The sequence below is a fragment of the Hyaena hyaena genome, unplaced genomic scaffold (genome assembly GCF_003009895.1).
Source record: "Hyaena hyaena isolate Hyena2069 unplaced genomic scaffold, ASM300989v1 scaffold_317, whole genome shotgun sequence".
NCBI lineage: Eukaryota > Metazoa > Chordata > Mammalia > Carnivora > Hyaenidae > Hyaena > Hyaena hyaena.
The window spans coordinates 1,352,318-1,373,729 of NW_024080950.1; the positions used below are offsets into that span (position 1 = coordinate 1,352,318).

At 34.9% G+C, this 21,412-nt stretch overlaps 1 protein-coding gene across 5 annotated transcripts in view; it reads left to right on the top strand.

Moving 5' to 3' along the window:
• PPIG (peptidylprolyl isomerase G) overlaps nt 1-20,947 on the top strand; it is a 45,942-nt gene extending 24,995 nt beyond the window's left edge. For all 5 annotated transcript variants that reach the window (XM_039248797.1, XM_039248798.1, XM_039248800.1 and 2 more), the window contains 5 exons: nt 10,740-10,953; nt 11,968-12,135; nt 13,185-13,272; nt 16,067-16,203; nt 16,395-20,947. In XM_039248797.1, coding sequence (XP_039104728.1) covers nt 10,740-10,953; nt 11,968-12,135; nt 13,185-13,272; nt 16,067-16,203; nt 16,395-17,505 — 1,718 coding nt within the window. In that variant the 3' untranslated portion in view covers nt 17,506-20,947. The remainder of the gene's footprint in view (nt 1-10,739; nt 10,954-11,967; nt 12,136-13,184; nt 13,273-16,066; nt 16,204-16,394) is intronic.
• Nucleotides 20,948-21,412: the final 465 nt, after the last annotated feature.

A 21,412-nucleotide genomic window follows, 5' to 3' on the forward strand; every position in this document is an offset into this window, starting at 1 on the left:
GTTCTGCACAGGTCAGATGTGTTTTGAGCTGTATTCCCATGACTACTCTGTTCTGGACCATACTGTGGAAATAGGAAAAGATCATTATATTTGAAGTCACAAAATTTGGAACCTGTTACCTTACAGTCCTTTAATTACCATTCAGAACATTGGTCAGAGTGGATCATGCATCTGTATAATCTTTTTTAGGCAGAGCTGTGTCTTACATCCAATTTGTAAGTTTGATGGCCTCCTTACACCTTTAAATTGGAAACAGTCAAAAAGCTTTGTGCAACACTGTGGTGTTCATCATTATATTTAAAACCTTGTTTTAGAGATTTACACCCCAGTTTAAAAAGAAATAAATACAGAATTTTTTTTCTTTTTCTAACTTCCTGAAAGAAAACAAAAAGACTTCTGAAGAATTCTGACTGTCTGGGCCCACCTGTATATGGTCTTGGTGAGTCTGGGCAATCTTGGGCCTTTCTCTATTTTGCTTTTGCAAAATTAGAAATTGTGTTTTTTGTAGCTATTTGAATATAGCTGAGAAGGTTCAGAGTTAAGAAAAAGAACCTTCCAACACATGCAGGAATGGAACACTGGAGGCTAATAAAAACTTCATTTCTGTAGAGGCTGTCAAGGGACAGAGTGGAGGATAGAACACAGACCACTAGAGAATGAAACTAGTACTGAAGTCAAGGTACTTACTGATTTTTCAGGAGTTGGCATGACCTTACTGATTTTTAAAAGAGAAGTCTGTACACACCTTGACCGTGCAATAAGGGATGGGGCCATTGCTATAATACAGAGTTTTATATTACAGAAACACAAGTGCTGAATTATAGATAGATATTCAATAGATAGTTGTATGAGCAGAAATTTTGCGTATATATGGTAGGAAACATTGCCTGGCAATACACAAAAAAGAACACAAAAGAAGAAACAGCCAGTAAATCTTGTACTCAGGAGACGGTAAGAACACCAGAGATTCATTTATATAGCATCAGGATCCCATCCGTTGTTCTTAACCTAGAGTTAGGAGCAGTGGTACTTTTACTGGAAGATAGTGGGATGTTAAACTTAGAAACTGTCTAGAAGATGAGACTAGTAATATGAAATGAAAATACCTAAAGGAGACCTATTTTAGAAATAGTTCTATTCTTTATTTTAGATCTTATTTGATGACACCCTAGATATTTAATATAAAGGTTTCATTTGAAATTCATTGGTATAAAACGTATAGATCTCAAGTAAAAGTGAGTAAGGCAGCATTTGATTTTTTACCTGAGATCTTTACAAGTAAAATGTTCTGGAGTTTGTTTTTTTACTTTATTATACTAGTAGAGTCAATACCTAATTAATAACACTGTACCCTACCCTACCCTCCGAAAAGGTCAGTGTAGGGGTTTGGGACATTCTTTTACATAAGTGATAAGCAAACTACATAACCTAAAAATCTAACTAGAAATTGCCCAAAAGTTTAAAGTGTTATTCTTTGTTATTCCTTTTCATCCATTATGATTTTTAACTTGCATTGTGGTTTTGATTTAAGCAGTGTTTCATTTTTACCTTAAGGATAATTAAATGTTTGTTAAAGATACTTTGAAATAGATTTTGTGTAAGTGTTTAGGCAAGTAGTAGGTTTGTTTTTTGTTTTTTGTTTTGTTTTTGGCAGGATCCCATTATTGTCATACTTGGAAGTTTTAAAACATCTGCAGTTTTAAAATTTAATATATTAATTTGGTTCAAACTGTAGAGGCCAAAAAGGATAGTCAATGAAAAGTCTTCTTCCAATCTCTGCCCTTCAGTTTTCATTCCCACATTTTGTATATCATTCCAACTATATGTAAATTTTGGTCATGAAGAATAAATTCCTAAAAATGGAATTAATAGATTACAGGGGTTCTGCATTTGTAATTTTGGTAGATACTGCCACTGAATATAAGAAAATAAATTACCTTCTGGGGCACCTGGGTGGCTCAGTCCTTTAAGCGTCTGACTTTGGCTCAGATCATGATCTCACAGTTTGTGAGTTTGAGCCCCATGTCAGTCTCTGTGTGGACATCTTAGAGCCTGGAGCCTGATTCAGAATCTGTGTCTCCCTCTCTCTCTGACCTCCTCTGCTCACCCTCTCTCTCTCTTGAAAATAAAATAAGATAAAATAAACATTAGGAAAATTACCCTTATGTACTTTGCAAAGTCATGTATTGCTAAACTCTATATAGCCTTTTTTTTTTTTTTAATGTTTGTTTATTTTTGAGAGAGGAGAGGAGACAGAGCATGAGAGGAGGAGAGGCAGAGAGATTGGGAGGCACAGAGTCCAAAGCAGACTCCAGGAGCTGTCAGCACAGAGCCCAACATGGGGCTTGACCTCATGAATTGCAAAATCATGACCTGAGCCAAAGTCTGACACTTAACCGACCAAGTCAACCACACAGCCCAACAAAAAAAACTCTATAATCTTTATGAGCCTAATAACAGATTTGGGGATTTTTTTGTTTGTTTGTTTTTTGTTTTTTCATTTTTATTTTTCTTGAGAGAGAGCGGGGCAAGGGCTTGGGGTGATGGGTAGAGAGAGAATCTTAAGCAGGCTGTGATGTCAGTGCAGACTACATTGTAGAGCTCAATTTCACAAACTGAGATCATGATGAGCTGAATCAAGAGTTAGTTGCTTAACCAGCTGAGCCATCCAGGCACCCCTGATGTTAACATTTTTTAATTTAAGAGCCGTTTATATGAACTGATTTCATTCCTTTATCCCTTATTTTTTACTCATTCTATTGTTTTTTCCTTCTGAAATTCCAAGTCACCTTCTGTTATTTCCTTTCTATTTGGAGAAATTCCTTTTGCCATTTGATTTATTGATATATTAGTTTTAGAGATTCAGCAACCCTACACATTACTCAGTACTCATCTTGATAACTGTACTCTTAATCCTTTTCACCCATCATGCCCCCATTCTGGTAACTATCAGTTTGTTCTCTGTAAGTAAGAGAGGTTTTTTTTCTTTTATCTCCTTTTTCTTTGTTCAATTTGTTTTGTTTCTTAAATTTCACAAGTGAAATTATATTTGTCTTTGAACTGATTTTACTTAGTATTATATACTCTAGATCCATCCATGTTGTTGCAGATGGCAAGTTTTCATTCTTTTTTTTATGGCTGAGTAATATTCTGTTGTGCATATACCACAACTTTACCCACTCATCTATCAGTGGACACTTGGGCTGCTTCCATAATTTCATTATTGTAAATAATGATGCAATAAACAGGGGTGCATATATCTTTTTGAATTTTGTGTTTTTGTATTCTTCAGGTAAATACTCAGTAGTGGAATAGTTCTGTTTTTATTTTTTTGAGGAACCTCCATATTGTTTTCTATAGTGGCTGCACCAATTTGCATTCATGCCAACAGTGCATTTCTACCTACTCCACATGCTTGCCAACACTTTTTCTTGTATCTTGTGTTTTTAGTCATTCTGACAGGTTTGAGGTGATACCTCATTACAGTTTTGATTTGCATTTCCCTGGTGATTAGTGATGTTGAACATCTTCTCATGTCTCTGTTGGCTCTCTGGATGTCTTGGGGAGAAATGCCTAGTCATGTCTTCTGCCCAACTTGAATTGGATTATTTGGGGGTTTTGGTGTTAAATTATAGAAGTTCTTCATGTTTTCTGGACACTAACCCTTTATTGGATATGTCATTTGCAAATATCTTCCATTCAGTGCATTGTCTTTTAGTTTTGTTATTTCCTTCATTATGCAGAAGCTTTATATTTTGATGTTGTACCAATAGTTTATTTTTGCTTTTGTATCCCTTGCCTCAGGAGACAGATCTAGAAAAATGATGCTGTCGCTGATGTCAGAGAAATTACTCCTGAGCTGGTTTAGGGTCACCTGGGTGGCTCAGTCGGTTGGGCGTCTGACTTCAGCTCAGGTCATGATCTCACGGGTTGTGGGTACGAGCCCCACATCAGGCTCTGTGCTGACAGCTAGCTTGAAGCCTGGAGCCTGCTTCAGATTCTGTGTCTCCCTCTCTCTCTGACCCTCCCCTGCTCTCTTGCTCTCTCGATCTCTCTCTTTCAGAAATAAATTTTAAAAAATTAAAAAAAAAAAAAAAAAAAGAAGTCTGGTTTAATTCTTTTACATGTAGCTGTTCAGTTTTCCCCAACACCATTTGTTGAAAAGATTCTTTGCCTTTGCATATTCTTGCCTCCATTGTCATAGATTAATTGGTTATATAATTGTGTTTCTTTCTTTTTCTTAGTGTTTTTGTTTGTTTGTTTATATATTTTTAAGACCGAGAAAGAGCATGAGCAGGGGAGGGGCAGAGAGAGAGGGAGACACAGAATTGGAAGCAGGCTCCAGGCTCTGAGCTATCCGCACAGAGCCCGATGTAAGACTCGAACCCACGAACTATGAGATCATGACCTGAGTTGAGGTTGGATGTTTAACCAGCTGAGCCACCGAGGCACTCTCTGTGTGTTTATTTCTGAGTTTTCTTCTATTCCATTGATATGTATGTCTATTTGGGACCAGTACCATATTCTTTTGATTACTGAAGCTTTATAGTATATCTTGAAGTTTGGAATTATAATACTTCCAGCTTTGTTCTTTTTCAAGATTGTGTTGGCTATTTGGGATCTTTTGTGGTCATATACAAGGTTTAGGATTGTTTGTTTGAAAAATGTTCTTGATATTTCAGTAAGATTTACACTAAATCTGTAGATTGCTTTGGGTAGTACATTTTAAATACTTTTTTTTTTTTAATGTTTACATGTATTTTTGAGACGGAGACAACATGAGTGGGGGAGGGGCAGATAGGGAGACACAGAATCTGAAACAGGCTCTAGGCTCTGAGCTGTCAGCTCCAGAACTCATCAGCTGTGAGATCATGACCTGAGGCAAGGTCAAGCACCTCTAAAATGGGCTGAGCTACCCAGGTGCCCCTAAATTGGACATTCCAACTATATCTGTTCTTTCAGTCCATCAGCATAGAGTATCTTTCCATTTGTTTTGTCATCTTCAGTTTTTTCATTGATATGTTTTTTTAATTTATTTTTTTTTTATTTTTCTTTTCATTGATGTTTTTATAGTTCTCAGAGTGCAGGTCTTTTACCTCCTTGATTATAGTCTACTCATTCTTAGATTACATCTATAAAGACTTTGTTCGGTGCTTATTAGCATTTTGTAAGTGCAGATACTACTCCCCACTTTTTCCTACCCCTAGCAAATATAGTCAGTTCTGCTACTCTGCTTGTTTTGAAAATATGTTTTTGTTTTATTCAGTTGGTATATTAGAAAACAGTTTGAACGTAACACCTTTTTCACCTTCACTTGTGCATGATCTTATTTAGAAGAAACACCAAGTGAATGCAGGAAATTATACCGAGGTGAGCAGCTTCATAGGAACACACAAAAATTACACATCGCCCTCCTTCTACTACTTTATAGTAACTCTCAAACTACAGCCCCCTGACAGTGACATTTACAAGCAAATCCCGTGTTTTTTCCAAAGTAAAGTGCCATATTTGTGTATTTCTTAACCATTTAACGTGTAAAACTCTGCTGCCATTTTTAATAGTTTCTTACTCGGTTTTTATGTGTCATTGATGAAGTTTGAATTTTGTGCCATTTTTCCCATAAGCCATGTTGTTTTTCTTGTGCAATTTTTCATACATAGCACAGTGATTTATAGGAATATGTTGTGTAACAGTAGAACTGACTGTAATTCCTCAAAGCCTTTCTACTTTACTCTTTTCTTATTGACTATACTTTGTGTTAAATCCATATACAATTTGTAGTCAGTTTCTTTTTTTTATATTTTTTTCTTAAGGTTTACTTATTTTTGAGAGAGAGAGAGAGAGGTAGAGTGCAAGCAGAGGACGGGCAGGGAGAGAGGGAGACACAGAATCCGAAGCAGGCTCCAGGCTTTCAGCTGTCAGCACAGAGCCCAATGTGGGGCTGGAACCCACGAACTGTGAGATCATGACCTGAACCGAGGTCGGATGCTCAATCCAGGTGCCCCTATAGTCAGAGTTTCTAAAATACTTACTACTTACATGTATATTTTCTGATGCTGTTTTCTGTTGGATTCACACTTGTTGGTCTTATTTTCTAAATTGTTTCTAAACTCTGCAAGGAAAGGTGCATGTCTTAGAAGTTTACTGTGGAATTTCCCCATATACTTTACAGTTCTTTATCTTTGTATCCTGGCATCATGGTGTGTATATCTATATACTGTTGAATTAAACATACAGCTGACCCTTGAACACACAGGTTTCAACTGCATGGTTCCACTTATACATGGATTTTTTAAAAAATATATAGTGCAGAACTGTAAATGTATTTTCTTTCCTTACAGTGTTCTTAATATTTTTCTCTATTTTAAGAATACAGTATATAATCCATTTAACATACGAAATATATGTTACTTGACTTTATATTGTTGGTAAGGTTTCTGGTTAACATAGGCTGTTTGCAGTTAAGTTTTTGTGGAGTCAAAAATTACACATGGATTTTTGGCTGTACAGGGGTTTCGTCATCTATACTTAATGATCTGAGAAGGCTAAAGGTTCAGTTAGATTCACAATGTGCCTGAATCATATTTTTATTTTAGTTTAACACAGATTTTGAGACTCCAGATACATTCTATTAGAACTAATACTTACTTTGTCATGTCTCTATTTTTTGTCATTTTACTCTTTTATTCTTTAATTGCCATTTCTTTCTCAATCATTTTCTCTCTCTGAGCAGATCATACGAAAGGGACATGTAAACTAAATTTCACTTATAAAGTAATATCAGAAGAGGACACTTTTTTTTTTTTGACCTTGGAGCTTCTTAACCTCTCTTCCCAGGCATTTTTCCTAAAACACAGTTTATTTTCCTTTTATAGTAGATGTCATCTGATATTCAGGCAGATTATACTACCATAAACATAGTTCTGGCATTTCATATTGTTGTGATATCTTGCTTCACTAAAATGTTTTCTTGAAAAGTCACGTGTGAACTAAATAATGGTCATTTGAAATATATTCAGTACATTTGGTGGGGAGGGTAGGCTTGTTTGTTAAAGAAACCAGCTGCAGTATATTTCTCATAGGAAAGAATCTCATTGCAAAATAGAAGTTGGAACTAGTAATTGTAGTAAAGCATTACTGTGTTTATATGGAATATTTTTATTTTGCTTGCCTATTACGTGCTCTTAAATTTTTTTTTAAATGTTTTATTTATTTCTAGGAGAGAGAGAGACAGCGTGAGCAGGGGAGGGTCAGAGAGAGAGGGAGTCACAGACTGAAACAGGCTCCAGGCTCTGAGCTGGCAGTCAGCACAGAGCCCAATGCAGGGCTCGAACCCACAAACCGTGAGATCATGACCTAAGCGAAAGTCGGATGCTTAACTGACTAAGCCACCCAGGCGCCCCTGTGCTCTTAAGTTTTTATTTAGAGTTATTCCTTATTAATTTATTCAGTTACTTTTAAGTTTACCACCTGCCCACCCAACCATCTCTCATGTCTGTAGTATATGTAAGCAGATGTTTCAGTTTATACATGTTTATATACCTATTCTGCGTCAACAATAGTAGTCTTGGCTTTAGGTTAACAATTGAACTCATGAGACAAAATAGACTTCATTCAGCACTAAGTTTATTTTCCTTTTAAAAAGGATAATACAGGAGTGCCTGGTGGCTCAGTCAGTTTGGCAGCCAGCTTTGGCTCATGTCATGATCTCACAGCCATGGGTTCAAGCCCCACATTGGGCTCTGTGCTGACAGCTCAGAGCCTGGAACTTACTTCAAAATCTGTGTCTCCTTCTCTCTCTGCCCCTCCCCTGCTCATGCTCTGTCTCTCAAAAAATGAAAAGTTGGGGAAAAAAAGGATATACAAGACAGGAAACAGAGCAGTTTATATAGCAACAACATAGTGGAGATGTCATGGTTTTCAGGCAGAGCTTGTGTATGTCCCAGGCATCTCACACTTGTTATTTTCATGATCCTGAGGAACATGACTGTGTGATGAAGCCATTACTGGGGATCCCTTCACCTTTTATACCTTGTTCCCATTCTCCAGTGTGGCAGCATTTCATTGGTACTGGAAAAACTGTTTTAGCAGTGAACTATAAGTCCTTGGTAAAGGACATAGTAACTTCAGCCAGATTGCCATTTATCTTGGAATTAGTACACTCCTATAAATTCTGAGTTAAGAGTTTCAAGAATGATTTGGCCAGTGGTAAATATTCAGGTATTCATGAGGCTAAAGGAAAAGTTATAAACCATGTTTAACCCTTTCAGTTAAGGTCTGTAAGCAGCCAGTAGTCCAAAGATGTGGTTTTTTGTCTTCTGATCTTTTTTTAAAAAATTTTTTTAATGTTTTATTTATTTCTGAGAGAGAGAGAGACAGCTGAGCAAGGGAGGGTCAGAGAGAGAGGCAGATACAGAATCTGAAACAGGCTCCAGGCTCTGAGCTGGCTGTCAGCATAGAGCCCGACGTGAGGCTCGAACCCACAAACCATGAGATCTTGACCTGAGCCGAAGTCGGACACTTAACCGACTGAGCCACCCAGGTATTCCTCTCTGATCTTTTTTATATTGTGGAAAATATTAACATATATAGAATGGTTGAAGTACTGTAATCAAACAACAGTGTTCATTACCCACCTTCAAAAATTAAGTCATGGTCAATCTCATTTTATATATCCTGGTCAGTTCTCTCTTTGTTATTTAAAAAAATTTTTAATGTTTGCATCTTTTTGTGAGAGAGCATGCATGCACAGGTGAGCGGGTGAGGGGCAGAGAGAGAGAGAGACACAGAATCTGAAGCAGGGTCCAGGCTCTGAGCTATCAGCACAGAGCCCGATGCAGGACTTGAACCCACAGACCACAAGATCATGACCTGAGCTGAAGTCGGGTGCTTAACTGACTGAGTCACCCAGGAGCCCCTCCCTTTGATATTTTAAAGCAAATTCTAGGGATAACATTTTATTATCAATAAGCTTTTCATTATTGCCTCTATAAAATGATTCTTTAAAAAAAATCATGGTCACAAGTACACACATAAACACGCACACCTATCTATATTCCTAAATATTCCTGACTGTTCAAATTTCTCATTGTTTCATTAATGTTATTTTTTTTTAGTACTTGACTTTGAATCCAAGTAAGGTTCAGACATTGGGGTTGTTAAGGTTTTTTTAATTTTGTTTTTAATAGATTTCCTCTACCATCTCCTTTATGTTTCTTTGAGATTTTTTTGTTGAATAAACTAGGTCATTTGTCCTGTAATGTTTCCCATTATTCCACACAATGGATTATACTGTTTGCATCTTTGTTACATAATGTGTTTTTTTTTCCTTCTGTTTCATATAACTTTGTAGTTAAATGCATTATGGATCAGATGCATTGTGGATTTTTTAAAATTATTTTTGATGGGAACAAGAGTCACATACAAGGGTGATTTTTGTGCTCTGCAGCAGCTGTTGTTAGTGCTTCATTAGGAGTTACAAAATGATGATATCCTAACCCTATAATTCCTGCTTCATTTATTCTTGGAAAACTTTTGATAAAGAGCATCTTCTTTTCATCTACTGTTTGGTTAGCCTGTGACACAGTTTATGTAAGGAAAAGCAGGTAAATCACTATGAACTGATGAATTCTAATAGATTTGATTTGTTCCATTTTGTTATAGTTATTCATATATCAGTATTGTCTCATCTTTGGCCTGATTTCTCTTTAACTAAGTCCACCATGGTTTGAATAGAATACCTTTAGATGAATCCAGCTCTGTTCGATTTGTCTTATATTTCCCCAATTCTTGTTGTAGCACATCTGGTTAACTTCACTTATTTATATTAGTTGCCTAGTCCTTAAAGCATTGAGTTTGGGGATCCATATCAATTAAAATAAAATTTCAATTTGAAATTATTTTTTGTAGAGATACCAATTCATAATTATTAACCATTGGTAAATGACTACCTACTCTGGTAAGTCTGCTCTTGAACTAAGCTCAATTACTTAACCATTAGAGGAAAGCTCAGGCATTGAAACCAGCCAGTGCCAGTGGAGTCATATTTCTTATTTTCCACACTCATGTGGAGTATTTTTTTGTAGGTGTTATTTCTCTTCTACCATTCTACCTCTAATCTTAGTAATAAGATAAAAAGTAAAAAGCACAAGAAGATAAGAATCTCGGACCCTTAAATACTTTTGTGCTTTTTAGAAACTGTCATTCAAATGTTTCCTAAAATTAGTGTTTTGCTCATATGTAGATCTTGAAAAACATAACAGAAGACCATGGGGGAGGGGAAGGGGAAAAAGTTACAAACAGAGAGGGAGAGAGGCAAACCATAAGAGACTCTTAAACACAGAGTTGATGGGGGCTAGGGAAGAAGGGAAAGTGGGTGATGGGCATTGAGGAGGGCACTTGTTGGGATGAGCACTGGGTGTTGTATGGAAGCCAGTTTGACAATAAATTATATTTTAAAAAATAAAAATATCTAAGAATCCTAAAAAATAAAATAAAATAAAATTAGTGTTTTAGACCTACCTGTTATTTTTCCACAGTTCCTTGGTGTAATAGATACAACTTTGATCCATGAATCCAGAGACCTAGGTTCTAACCCTAAATGTTGACTCCTTTCCTGTACCCCTCAGTTCAGATATCTGGATGAACTAAGTGTTAACATACTGGACTTAGAATCTGCAGCTAATCTAAATTTCTGTCTAAAAAGCATTGACCAGAAACCGTTTTGTTTTTTATTAAAGCTAAGAAAGAAGAAAAGAAAAGACATAAGTCATCATCATCATCATCCTCTTCATCTAGTGACTCAGATAGCTCAAGTGATTCTCAGTCCTCTTCTGATTCTTCTGATTCAGAAAGTGCTTCTGAAGAGAAATCAAAAAAAAGAAAAAAGAAACATAGGAAAAATTCCCGAAAACACAAGAAAGAAAAGAAGAAGCGAAAGAAAAGCAAGAAAAGGTTTTAACTTTACCTTTATAATACTAGCTGTATATTCTAATTCCCTTCTGTTTGTAAGTAAATCTTTTGGGATTTTGGATCAGTTATATGGCAGTGTTAAAATAGTGAAAAATATTTCATACCATGAAGTAGAAGACCATTTTTTAATGTTTATTTATTACTTCTGAGAAAGACAGAGAGCTTGCAGAGGAGGGTCAGAGAGAGGGGGAGACAGAATCTGAAGCAGGCTCTGAGCTGTCAGCCCAGAGCCCAACGCAGAGCTCGAACCCATGAGCCACAAGATCATGACCTAAGCCGAAGTCGAACACTTAGCCAACTGACGCACCCAGGCGCCCCAAAGTATACGATCATTATGATTCTACAGTCTGTAGATTAAATTTAGGTTCATTCATTTCCATTTTCAATAAACCATTCAGTTCAGTTGTTTGAGCTTAGTGAAATGATGCTTCCGGTTTCATAGGCTTGTGTTTTATAGGAGGAATATAGGATTAATGAGAATTACAGGCAATGAGTGACTATTGTCTTTATTGTTTACAGAAGTGTCTCTTGCTTTTTTAGTCCTTTATTTCCTTTATTGCTATGATAGCACAAGAGTAAAAGCAGGTAATGTCAGTGCTTTCACTTTCTTTTCTGTTTTGTCAGAAATACTCTTATGTTTATACTAAAACTTGTTTTAATATGCCTATTGCCTTTAAAGCAATAAATTTCTTTACTTACATTTTTAACTTTTAAATTTATCAAAGTACATTGACTATGGAGAACCATATTTTAGATCCATTTTTATTGGAAAATATTTTCTGAGAATGTGATAATGGAAACAGTTGGTTTTGGTTTTCCGTTGGTTTATCAGAGGAATAAAGGAGGATTTTTCTCTTTGTTATTGCATCTTTGTAGTTGGGGGCAGGATGGCATATGTATTGTGACATCTTACAAAGGAAAGAAATCCTAACAGTCGTAAATTTGGGATAGGTGCATAATAACCAAATGGAATTTGTTTTGTGTGTTTTCTGTTAGTGCATCTAGTGAAAGTGAGACTGAAAATCTTGAAGCACAACCGCAGTCTACTGTCCGTCCAGAAGAGATCCCTCCTATACCTGAAAATCGATTCCTAATGAGAAAAAGCCCCCCTAAAGCAGATGAAAAAGAAAGGAAAAACAGAGAAAGAGAGAGAGAGAGAGAGTGGTATGTGAATGTATATATCTTGTAGAGTGCCCTGCACTCTTTAAAATCAAACTGTTTTTATTTAAAGTGTTACTTTAAACAAGATTTAATTGGTGATCTTGTCCCAAGATTGAAATCTTTTTTTATAGGATAATACTAACAAAACTCCTTTTTGCTAACTACATAGCTGATAAGAGAAACTGAGTTAATTCAAACAGATTCTGGGTAAAAAGTTACTTTTTAAAAGAATAAGCCATGCAGATACCAAATAGATATGTTGTGGCATTTAAAACCAGCTGTCTTACTGTGTTGTTTAAATACATTAAACTTTTAAACAAATGATAACCTTTAATAGGGCAAAAGGGCTGTTTTCCATGACTAATTTATAGTATTCTGGTAATGAAAATTGGTATCATATAAAAGGTCTTTGAAAAATTTCCTCCATAAATCCACAAAGTTAGTATTAGTAGGCTTCTTGGTTCTTTATAAATCATTCTAATAATTATGTACAAAACCAAAAAAGACTGAGGTATTTTCTTACTTATTAGAAATTTGTTATAAAAGTAGTAAAATTCAGTGTCTCTCCTCTATACTTTCACAATACAGTAAAAATATAAAAAATAAGTCTTAGTATTAAAAAACCCTGAGTTGTGTGGAACTTGAGGCAATTTTGATGGATTGGAATTGAGTTAATTTTTCCTCAAGTGTTAGGAAAGAATATTTTTAAGAAAATAAATTTAACAGAGAAAATGTTTGAAGTACTTTAGAGTGAACTTTTCAAATATAACTTACATGGGTATTGTTTATGCTAATTAAATATTAGCTCATTAATTTTTGAAAGCATTTAGCATTCCTGACTCGTGGCTCTAAGTACCAGTAGCACTCTCTAGTCATTTACAGTTGAAAAATGCTCCCATACTTTTCCAAATACCCACCTATCCAAATGGATAACATTCTTGGTCGAGAACTGATTTTTAAGATTTTAAATTAGTTTAGGTCAGTAAAGCCAAATTCTCTAGATTCATTTTTATAAAATTGTATGTTTTAATTTTTCCCTTGCTTCCTTCTAGTAATCCACCTAACTCCCAGCCTGCTTCATACCAGAGGCGACTTTTAGTTACTAGATCTGGCAGGAAAATTAAAGGAAGAGGACCAAGGGTAGGTGATTCTTTTCCCAGAAATCTTAATAGTATTGCATTTATCATAAATAATTTTAGAGTGTTTCTTAAATACTGTTTTATACATAAGTAACTAAAATTTAAAGTAGATATGGATATTCTATTACATGTTTTCTTTTTATTGTAACTTCTTTGTATTGGTATTTCTCTAAACTGAAAAAGCATGGGATATTAATACATTTTACATGTACATGATGTAAAATGAGATTAATGTCTTGTGCCCCCTTGTTACTTCCTGACTACTATACCTCTAATCTTGTTAAAAATTCATAAAAATTAACCCTGTTCTTATATCTCATTCTCTTTCTCTTTATTGGATTCTCTCTATCAGAATTTAAATATCTTCTGCTTTCAAAACTTTTGAGAAACCTAGCAATACTTGACATATTATTTCTTCACTTTCTACTCATGTCCTACTTCCTAAACCATTTCTGTTTGTCTTCTACCATTCTGCTGAAAATAGCACTTACTATATGGTCAGCTAATGTCACAAAACCCAGCTGGTCCTTTCGGTCTTTGTCTTACTTAATCTTCCTCCTTTAATACTTTTTCCCCCTTTGCTTCTGTCGTATTTTCTTTCTGTCTCTGGCCAGTCTGTTTTGAATTTCCAATGCCAGTTCATACTTTCATAGCTGGACTTTTAATACTGTAGTACCACAGGGTTCCAACTCTCCTCATGGTGCATGTGCTTCTTGGTGGTCTCATTGCTCTCACAGCTTCAGTGGCTACTGTATATTGATAATTCTGAAATTCTCATTTGCTGTTCTGGTACCAGGGTTTAGCTGACAGCCAGCTAGTTGCCTAACAGACACCTCAAACTCTGCATATATAATGTTGAACCAGTCCTTCAGACCCAATCCTCCCATAGGTTCCTGCTCTCAGTGATGGACACTACCTCCTGTGTAGTCACTTAAAGCCCAAGAATCATTTTATTTCTCTGCTGTCCATCACCAAATCCTGTCAGTGCAGCCTTCTCAGTACTTTGAAATCCATCTGCTTCTTTCAAGCTCCACCCCCACCAATTTAGTTTACCTTTGTATATTCTCTGAACTATAAATGGCTTCCTAACTGTTCTCATGGCGGCTCTCAAACTTTTTTGACTTAGGGTCTCTTTACACTCTTAAAAATTACTGAGGACCCAAAGGAGATTTTTGTGATGTGGATTGTATCTATCTATGTTTACTGTTTTAGAAATGAATACTAAATAGAAATGAATACTAAAACAGTAAACATAGATTTTTTTTTTTTAATTTTTTAATGTTTATATATTTTTGAGAGAGAGAGAGAGACAGAGTGTGAGCAGGGGAGGAGCAGAGGGAGAAAAGGAGACACAGAATCTGAAACAGGTTCCAGGTTCTGAGCTGTCAGCACAGAGCCCAACGCGGGGCTTGAATTCACAAACCATGAGATCGTGACCTGAGCTGAAGTCAGTCGCTTAACCAACTGAGCCACCCAGGTGCCCCAAAACCAAGGATTATTTAAAATACAGATATGTATGTAAGCACACATTCCATTAGCAATGAAAGCAAAGACATTAAATTGTCAGGTAGTCTGTGAAAAAACTCCACTGTACAATAATGAAAGAGTGAATGTGAAAAGGCAAGTAACATGATCTAATGAAAATAGTTCTGACTTCACAGATCCCCTGAATCTTGGGATCCCTAGATCACATGTAGAGATTTACTGATAACAATTCTTTCTCTAAACAGCATCCAGAATAGTCCTTTAAAAATGAAAATCTGATTATGTTACTCCTTTGCCATTGATCTTAGGGTAAATCCACAATTTTTACCATGGCTTATGAGACCTCACAAAATCTAGTCCTTGCTTATCTTATCAGTGCTATTGAGTACTAGTTTCCATTGCAGTTTTTATCTTCAGCCATACTGATCTATCCTGTGATCATTTGTAACAAATGCTACTTTTCCTGTCTCAGAACCTTCAAATACCATATTTCTCATGCTTCAAATGTTCTTTCTTACCCATCCATTCTCATTCTTACTTCCTTTTCATTACCCTTGCCTATGTAACTCCTCATACATGTTGTTAGTTTTCTACTTTTTGAGTTATATTTAACTTTCCCTGTTTCCTACCTAAGCCCAGTCTCTCTGTTATATATTCTGTGAGCACCTGGTAGTTTTTTTTATACTGATTCTAATTGTAGCTGCATTTATGCTTATTAGTATGTGCAAATATATATATATATGTGTATATAACACACCTGTCTGTGGGTTTCCTAGCCTTGTAAAATACAACTTCTAAAAGACCAAAATCCCAATATATCTTGGCTCACTAATGTTTCCTCAGTACATGATAAAGCAGTTGGCCATTCTATGAGCTGAGTAAATACTGGTGGAGTAAATGAATATCTATGCATTTACTCAGTTTTTCTCATAATTTAGGAAGCATTTGCTTTGAGACAGTATATCAAGAATACATATTTCCAAATTAGAACTTGGCAACTCGTAAGTGTTCCTGTAACTATTATGCTCTAGTAGCACCACCTAAATAGGGCAGTTCTACAGAGAGGACATGAGTGACTAGAGTTTGTGTGGCTAATGCTTTTTATTGGGAATTTACAGTATGGGTGTCTGATTAACGTATTTTCGCCTCACTGGTTTCATACCTGAAAATTAGAAAACTTTAGTTATTACAGAAGGTATAGAAGTATCAGACATTTTACTTGAACCTAGAAATGTATACACTTCAGTTATTATTGTAGTACATTTATATCTTTATATGTTAATTTTTTTTTCCCTTTTTATTTTCTTAAGCGTTACCGAACTCCTTCTAGATCCAGATCAAGGGATCGTTTCAGACGTAGTGAGACTCCTCCACATTGGAGGCAAGAGATGCAGAGAGCACAAAGAATGAGGGTATCAAGTGGTGAAAGATGGATCAAAGGGGATAAGTAAGATTTAACTATATTATTTCAAATGTAGTAACAAGTATTTTTTTACTCTTGTACATAAAGTTTTATTTATAGCCATTTCATTTGTTTCTGAATATTTAAAGGAAAATAGAATACCATTTTAGTTAATAATGGACACCATCTCTTTTTTAGTAAAGTTTCTGAAAAACTTTTTTTCTCCTCATTTTTAGGAGTGAATTAAATGAATTAAAAGAAAATCAAAGAAGCCCAGTTAGAGTAAAAGAGAAAAAAATAACTGATCACAGGCATGTGTCTGAGAGTCCAAACAGAAAAAATGAAAAGGAAAAGAAAGTTAAAGACCATAAATCTAACAGCAAGGAGAGAGACCTCAGAAGAAATTCAGAAAAAGATGATAAATATAATAAAAACAAAGTGAAGAAAAGGGCTAAATCTAAAAGTAGGAGTAAGAGCAAAGAGAAATCAAAAAGTAAAGAAAGAGATACAAAGCATAACAGACATGAAGAAAAGAGGATGAGATCAAGGAGTAAAGAAAGGGATCATGAGATTGTTAAAGAAAAAGAAAAGTGTGATTCTAAAGGAAAGGATCAGGAAAGGAGTAGAAGTAAAGAGAAATCTAAACAGTTAGAATCAAAAAGTAATGAGCATGATCATAATAAAAGTAAGGATAAAGATAGACGTGCACAGTCTAGGAGTAGAGAACGTGATGTCACTAAGGGCAAACACAGTTACAATAGTAGGACAAGAGACCGAAGCAGAAGTAGGGACAGGGGCAGAAGAGTGCGATCTAGAAGCCATGACCGAGATCGCAGTAGGAGCAAGGAGTACCATAGATACAGGGAGCAAGAGTACAGGAGAAGAGGAAGGTCCCGGAGCCGAGAGAGAAGAGCAACACCAGGAAGATCAAGAAGTAAAGATAGGAGGAGAAGGAGGAGAGATTCACGGAGCTCAGAAAGAGAAGAAAGTCAAAGCAGAAACAAAGAAAAATACAGAAACCAAGAAAGTAAAAGTTCACACAGAAAAGAAAATTCTGAGGGTGAGAAGAGAATGTACTCTAAAAATCGTGATCATAATAGCTCAAATAATAACAGGGAAAAAAAAGCTGATCGAGATCAAAGTCCATTCTCAAAAATAAAACACAGTAGTCAGGACAATGAATTAAAGTTCTCCACACTGAAAAATAAGGAAGATGAGAAGACCAGGTCCTCAGTGGAAAAAGAAAACCAAAAATCAAAGGGTCAAGAAAATGACCACATACATGATAAAAATAAAAAATTTGATCATGAATCAAGCCCTGGAACAGATGAAGACAAAAGTGGATGAGTGAGTTGTGTAAACTTCTTCTTTCCATTCGGTCTCAAATTTTAAGTTTTAGAGACTTGCTGATGAATCTCCTTTATGTTGTTTTCCTCTTTTCATTGTTTTTCGGTTTTATGTTTGTCCCTTTTTTTTATGTGGACTTTATTGAGTTGATCTTTTGATAATCTGCAACCTGGATAATTTGTACTGCTAAAGTTTTAATAAACTTGAAATGAGAAAAACATTTTGGTGTAATACTGTGTGCTGTGTTTAACTATTTCATGTATTCATTTTTGTGTTGCAACAATCAGCCAATAGCAAATAATGCTTTTCTACATCCTAGTTTGTGTGATCAGCCAGTTCAAAACAAGGGTAACTGATTGTTGGAATACATTGTTACATAAGCTTGTGTTTCTCATGATTAAAGTAACTGTAGAAGCCACTAGGTAGAAGAAATCTTGTGTAGATATTCTGACTGCATTTCTAATAGAAGCTTGCAGCAGCACAACAGCTTTTAATTACACAGAAAAGCAGGATCCTAATAACTTGAGATCTTAAGTCATCACTTTTGCTTTTTTAATAATTTGTGCTTTAAAATATTTATATTGCACTCCTATGTTATTTATAATTCCATTCATAGCTTGATTCATACTAATATTTTTCCTACCTAGTTTTGTTTTACTTAACTGTCTAAAATAGTTGAGTCCTTTTTTTCCATTGATGTGCTGATTGAGTTTGACTTGCTGTTATACAGCATTTGACAGGAATTTACCTTGGAAGATGAGATTGTATTTCTCAATTCTGTGTTGCTTTTGATCTGAAGAGATGAAACTTTTGCTTTGGGGATCACGGTTTTATTATTATCATTACCCTTCTCTAAAATGAAGATACTTTACTCACTAAAATATACCACTTGTGCAGGTCTTTAAGTTAGACAGATTCTAAAAATTGTTAGTATTGACATATTAACTTCCAAGAGTTCTCTTTTGGCCACTGATTTATAGAGAGTTGAGTGATAGCTCTGCATGGTTGCTGTTTTGGTTTTGTCTTTTTTAACTTGAGCTGGCGTCTCTAAATCTCATAGCTGTGAGTTTCAAATGGCAAGAAAATGCATCTTTTCTATTATGTATCACAGTAGGGTATAGCATGTTTCTGACTCTGATTTCTTTCTATTCAGATGGCTTTATACCATTATTGTTAATATTATTTTAGCTTGGCATGTATAACATTGCCATATAGAGTAGAATAGAAAGTTGCAAAATTTGATAGCTTACAGAGTTAAACAATAAAGTTACCCAAAGTCCATTTAGAATTTTGTGTGTTGTATATTGCTATTTTTGTGATGTGTGGCCTTTTTTTCTGTAATTTCTCTTCTAAATAAAATATTGAACATCCAGCAAACAGAAAACCTGCCTCATTTGAGAAGAAATTTCAGAATTCCAATTAATAGTAGCCTTTAGAGTGTTTTGTACTTCAGTATTTGTCAATGTAGTGTCACCTCTTGACCAAGGTAGCTTCTTGGAAAACCCAGTAAATACTCAGTGCTGTTTGTACTGAGCAAAGCAGTGCTTAACATAATACTTCCCATTATTGATTAATACAGTAATGACAGATTTGGCATTGTGGTAGCTGTTTGTATAATGAATAGTAGGTAATGATTATCAAATTGTTTGAACTATCTTGAAGCAAATTTCTACTGTGAAGTCCTTTTAAATTTATTTTCCTGATGATAACAGTGATAGATATTTGTGATATTCCGGGATGATTGATTCCTCAGAGACTTAAACCACAAACCCTACCTTAGAGACAATTGAATCTTGAGTTCCCAAGCTATATAATCTGTAACATATTTTAAATTATTGTCTTAAAATTCAGTAAGCTGCATTTTAAAAATCTGTTATAAACTATTTGAGCTTCAAGAAAGGTGCTGTTTAAGAAAGGATTTCTAACAACAAACCCATGCTAAGTAAAAATATTTAATCTTGTCTGCTTCCAGAGCTTGATCTAAGAATTATAGACCAGTAACCATAAGGGGAAAATTTAAGTAATTTCTGAAAGTAACACTCTCCTGTTCTGATTATCAAAAGAGCAACTCCATGGTAAGATCTATAGACATTTAAACTTTTTTACAGTTAGAACAGATAATGGTGAAGAAATTGAGATGAGAGATGACAATCAGATTTTCAGAATATAAAAAATATTTGGAAAATAAGCAGCATTAACTGTACCTTAAGACTGCCTTTGCATCCAAATAGCACATAGCTCAAACAGTCCTTCTAGTACATTTTTAATAGTTGTTCCACCTTTAGCTTTTACTTTGAATACACTCTTTGCTGAAAGCTGGCTCTTTCTTTCCTTTCAGATTGATTTTATAGTTATGTCTGAACTTATGGTTTACCTCAAACTATCTTTAACTTCATATTCGCTAAAGATGTTTAATTGGTTTATCTTACTGTTTGGTAATATCTGAGAATTTTTTTTATGATTTCATTCTATTTTGGGTTAACCATCTGACACAGAAATTGACACTACAGAGAGGTTAATGTTAATGAACGATAAAGAATCTACTGTGTTGTTTTAAAATATTCTTAAATTACTCTACGGTTAATGAGTTGAGTATTGTAGGTTCTAATAGTTTCTTAATCAAAGCCTTCACAGAAGTTTCAAAGAATATGATAAATCTGTCTTTGCACAAGTGTAATACTGATTCATACTGGCTTTGGTGATGGCCTTTGATTCTTGTACCCAGTGAAAGGTATGAAACTGAAAAGCAAATATTTCTTAATATTATGGACAGGAACACATTGGGTTTCCAGTATTTTGAGTAGTGATATTAATGGACAATTCTGATTTATTTTCAAGTTAGTATATGGAGCAAGTTTGTTTTAGTGGGTTTTGTTTGTTTGTTTTTGTAGCTCATTGTGCTTTTACTCCAGGGTTCTTTTCATCACACTTTGAACCTTTTGTAGTTAATTTCTATAGAAACTTGTTCCCTTTACCTTGACTGGAAGGTACTTTAAATATACACCGTATACAATTGATAGTTGTAAAGAAACATAAAATGGGTATTTTTCTGTCTCCTTTTGGTCATGTTTGCTGTAATTAACAATTTAGTATTCATACATTTACAATTGAATAAACTCTCCAAGGATTGTAGATCTATAACCTATTTATTATGAAAAGATATGTTTTGTTGCAAATAATTGTTTTAAAAAGTAATAAACTCCAGGAAGTACAGCATTGGTTAACACCTGCCCATAGTGGTTTCCCAGCTGCCTTGAAAGGATTCAGACAAATGCAAATTCTGGCTTGTGGTGTGACACAAGAAGTACATACTGAAAAAAATCACATACTTTAAAAATCACCAGGGTTGGAGAAGGGAGTTGTTGAGGGGTGTTGTTTGTTTATAGGTATAGGAGGAAGTGGTGGGGTTAATTTGTGTTTCTGCCTTTTTTTTTTTTTTTTTAAGCAAATTACTGTTACCAAAAGCCTATGCTGTATATTTTCTCTTTTGTGTGTTTCTAGTACTTTGAAGGATAAATGAATTGGGTATTTGTATGTGGAGATGTAAAAAGTTGTGGCTGCTCTCTTTGTGGAAGGGAAAAATTCAAATGAAGTTAATGCACTTCTTTTCCTAGCTCAAAAGTCACTGTGATGTATATTTTTTTAATGAAATTTAGGAATAAAGCTGTTGTCACAGTTGTATAATTAGTTTCAAAATGCTGCTTCTCTTATCATTAGTCTAGTGTTAAAACTGTTTTCTGCAAACTGCATTTTACAGATTAAACTCTGAAACTATCAACTTTTATAGATAAACATTGTATTAAATAAACTATAAGTTTGTTTTTGTATTTTTAAAATTACTGTTGTATTAGTTATTCAACCTTTATTTTTATTAAAAGTAAATAATGAAGATAAATCAACTAAAAAT